Source organism: Austrofundulus limnaeus, unplaced genomic scaffold (assembly GCF_001266775.1).
Source record: "Austrofundulus limnaeus strain Quisiro unplaced genomic scaffold, Austrofundulus_limnaeus-1.0 Scaffold153, whole genome shotgun sequence".
Classification (NCBI taxonomy): domain Eukaryota; kingdom Metazoa; phylum Chordata; class Actinopteri; order Cyprinodontiformes; family Rivulidae; genus Austrofundulus; species Austrofundulus limnaeus.
This window is the reverse complement of record NW_013952555.1, coordinates 1,273,118-1,275,818: the sequence shown is the minus strand read 5'-3', so window position 1 is coordinate 1,275,818 and position 2,701 is coordinate 1,273,118. Positions and strand designations below refer to the sequence as shown.

General features: G+C 36.9%; 1 protein-coding gene across 1 annotated transcript in view; it reads left to right on the top strand.

Moving 5' to 3' along the window:
- si:ch211-212d10.2 (Rieske domain-containing protein) overlaps positions 1-2,511 on the top strand; it is a 7,299-nt gene extending 4,788 nt beyond the window's left edge. The window contains exons 2-3 of the mRNA XM_014016774.1: positions 117-232; positions 1,703-2,511. Coding sequence (XP_013872228.1) covers positions 117-232; positions 1,703-1,792 — 206 coding nt within the window. The 3' untranslated portion in view covers positions 1,793-2,511. The remainder of the gene's footprint in view (positions 1-116; positions 233-1,702) is intronic.
- The last annotated feature ends 190 nt before the right edge of the window (positions 2,512-2,701 follow it).

The following is a 2,701-nucleotide window of genomic DNA, read 5'->3' as shown; positions in this document are numbered from 1 at the left end:
CTACAAAACCTGGCCCTCACTGATTCTGCTGAATTTTGTTGGTGATCCCAGCTGTTGGTAACTGTGCTGACAAGACACTATGATTAATTGTTTCCTGTGTGGACCCCTCCTCCCAGGTGGTCCTCTGTGTGAGGGGGACATTGAGGAGGCTGATGGAGTCCTGCAGGTCTTCTGTCCCTGGCACGACTATAACTTTGACCTCAGAACTGGGAAGTCTGGGACATCATTAAAGGTGAGTGATGGAGTAGACCTGCGGCATGTGCTCATTGCTTTATGTTGTCACAAAAAAAACTAAATTAAAAAGGCTTAAATGTTCTCATAAAGCATCCTCTGTTTAAAATTAAATACACTATAAAACACAATTATTTTCTTTTAATTAAAAAGGAAAAAAATCAAATTGTAAAATGTTTTAGTCACAATTTATTTACATGAGGGTTGCATGAGTGAGCTAACATCACTCAAAATTTAAAATAACTTTTAGATTACTGTAAGATGCAGGGAGTTCAGGCTGTCAGCTGCAGTATTTGTCACTGTGTTGTCATAATTAAGATGATAGATAATTCAGAATTTTTTCAAATGAAGATGCATTTGATCATACCTCCTATGTGATTATTTTGCAGTTTCAGCAAATTTAAGCCATATTCTTTTCACAGTAAAATTTGCAGTGTTAAATCAACACTTAAAGAGTTCAATTTAACACTGTGTTCAAATCTATTTGGTCCTTATCAGAATTGTGTCACTTTAACACTTTCYATAGTGTTAAATTTTCAGAGTACAATTTCACTCTACACAGTGTTAAAAATTAACACTGATTAACACTGTACAATGTTAATAAAACCTAACACTTCAAGTCAAATATCTCTGATGAGAGTAATTATGATTCTAAGCAGAGTTAATAAGGTACTCCACTGTGGTGACAAATCAGCTTTGATTCTCATGCTTTTCAGCACTGCATTGAGTTATCGATGGTTAACACTGGAGGTTCATATTCCTCCTACGAGTGTTAATTTGACACTTTACTGTGTTGATTATTTACTCTTTTGCTGTGTAGAGGGGTGTAAAACAGACACTATGAGGTATTACACAGTAAATTTGAAAGTGTAAATTAAACACTTTAGAGTTAGGATCAACTCATTATAGTGTTGCATTAACATTACACAGTAGTTTCAGGATAARTGTAATGGAGTCGACCTTCATACACCAGGAAGTACCTCTCACTCGTGTTCTTGATTTACGGCCAATAACACAAACATAAAGTTGATCAACTGATAAACCTGAACAAAACAACTAATTAGAACAAATTTTTACGCTTGTGAACTTCTTTAATAGTCATAAACATGGAAAAACATAATTTCTACAAGATCCCCAGCATTTCTTCATGTGAAAATACTGATCTGTCTGACATGAGGTGGAAGAGGGCGGGGCTTTTTCTAAATGCTTTTTTCAACACTGCATGGTGTCATATGATAACACTGTTATGTGTTAAATAACACTTAACTGTGGGCAGAGCCTTTTTTAACTCTGTCCAGTGTTGAGACAACACTGTGAATTAACGCCAACACTGTAAGTCAGTTTACTCAGAAAGTGTTAAAAAGACACTGGGGGAGTTAAATTGATTCTGAAAAGTTTAACACTGACATTTTAACACTCTGGTTTTTACTGTGCACTTACAGCCTTTCATTCTGTGATTTCATTTTAACAGCAACAAGTTTATGAAGTAAAGCTGGAGGATGGCAACGTCTATGTGAAGCACGCAGGTCGTCTCTCCTTGAAACCTTTCCTGAAAACCTGACTAACCGCAGCGCAGCTGCTTCGTCCTAAATCTAAAACCTTTTCCACAAACCCAAACCGTCTGAAAACATTCCTGAGCCCTATCTCTCCTGCTCTCAGCACGGCTTCTACTTTGACCACCATGATCTCAGGACTGTGCTGAGAAGATTGTGTAAAGGACATGACTTCATGAAATTGTTTTTCTTGTTGGCATTCCAGATAGAAGTTCAACAGAAGCTGTGAACACAGAGTAGTGAACTTCCCGATGATCCTGACAAAACACAGGATTGCAGCTGATGTTTAACATAAAAATGTTTCAGCAGAAATGCGATTATCCTATTATTTTTAAAGATTTTCTTGTACAAATAACTTTATTTCTTAGGAATATGTTTCAAAATAAAATGAATGTGTCGACTTTTTCCACAATTGCTACATGTTTTTCTCAAACCTAAGAGCAAAGGATGTGAGAATCTCCACCTGCCTATTTCTTACATAAAGGGTTATTTTGCAATATTGTGTGTTTTTTGTGTCTGTTGGTAAAATATCTCATGAATAACTGAATGCGCTCTAGCTAAAAGCACCATGCACACTTCAGAAGATTGACCACTGTGGTATGAGCGTGGCATCATGAAGGGGCAGGCTGTCAGTGTGAATTCATCAGGACTAGATTTCTTCATAAAATTACATGTACTGTTAGTTTTTCATTGGTTAGCTTCTCCCTATTAAACATGATTCACTGCAGACGTGTGGCAGCATGTTTGTGCCTGATACAGTGGGCTGCAAAAGTTTGGGCAGCCTTGTTAATTTTCCTGATTGACCTTTATAAATCATTTCATTCATTTCATTTCAGTTGGGACAACTGAAAACGGAAGCCTCCACCTCTGTTTAATGATGGACGGTCTTTCTTCACAAAAATGGCTTCTTTTACTCC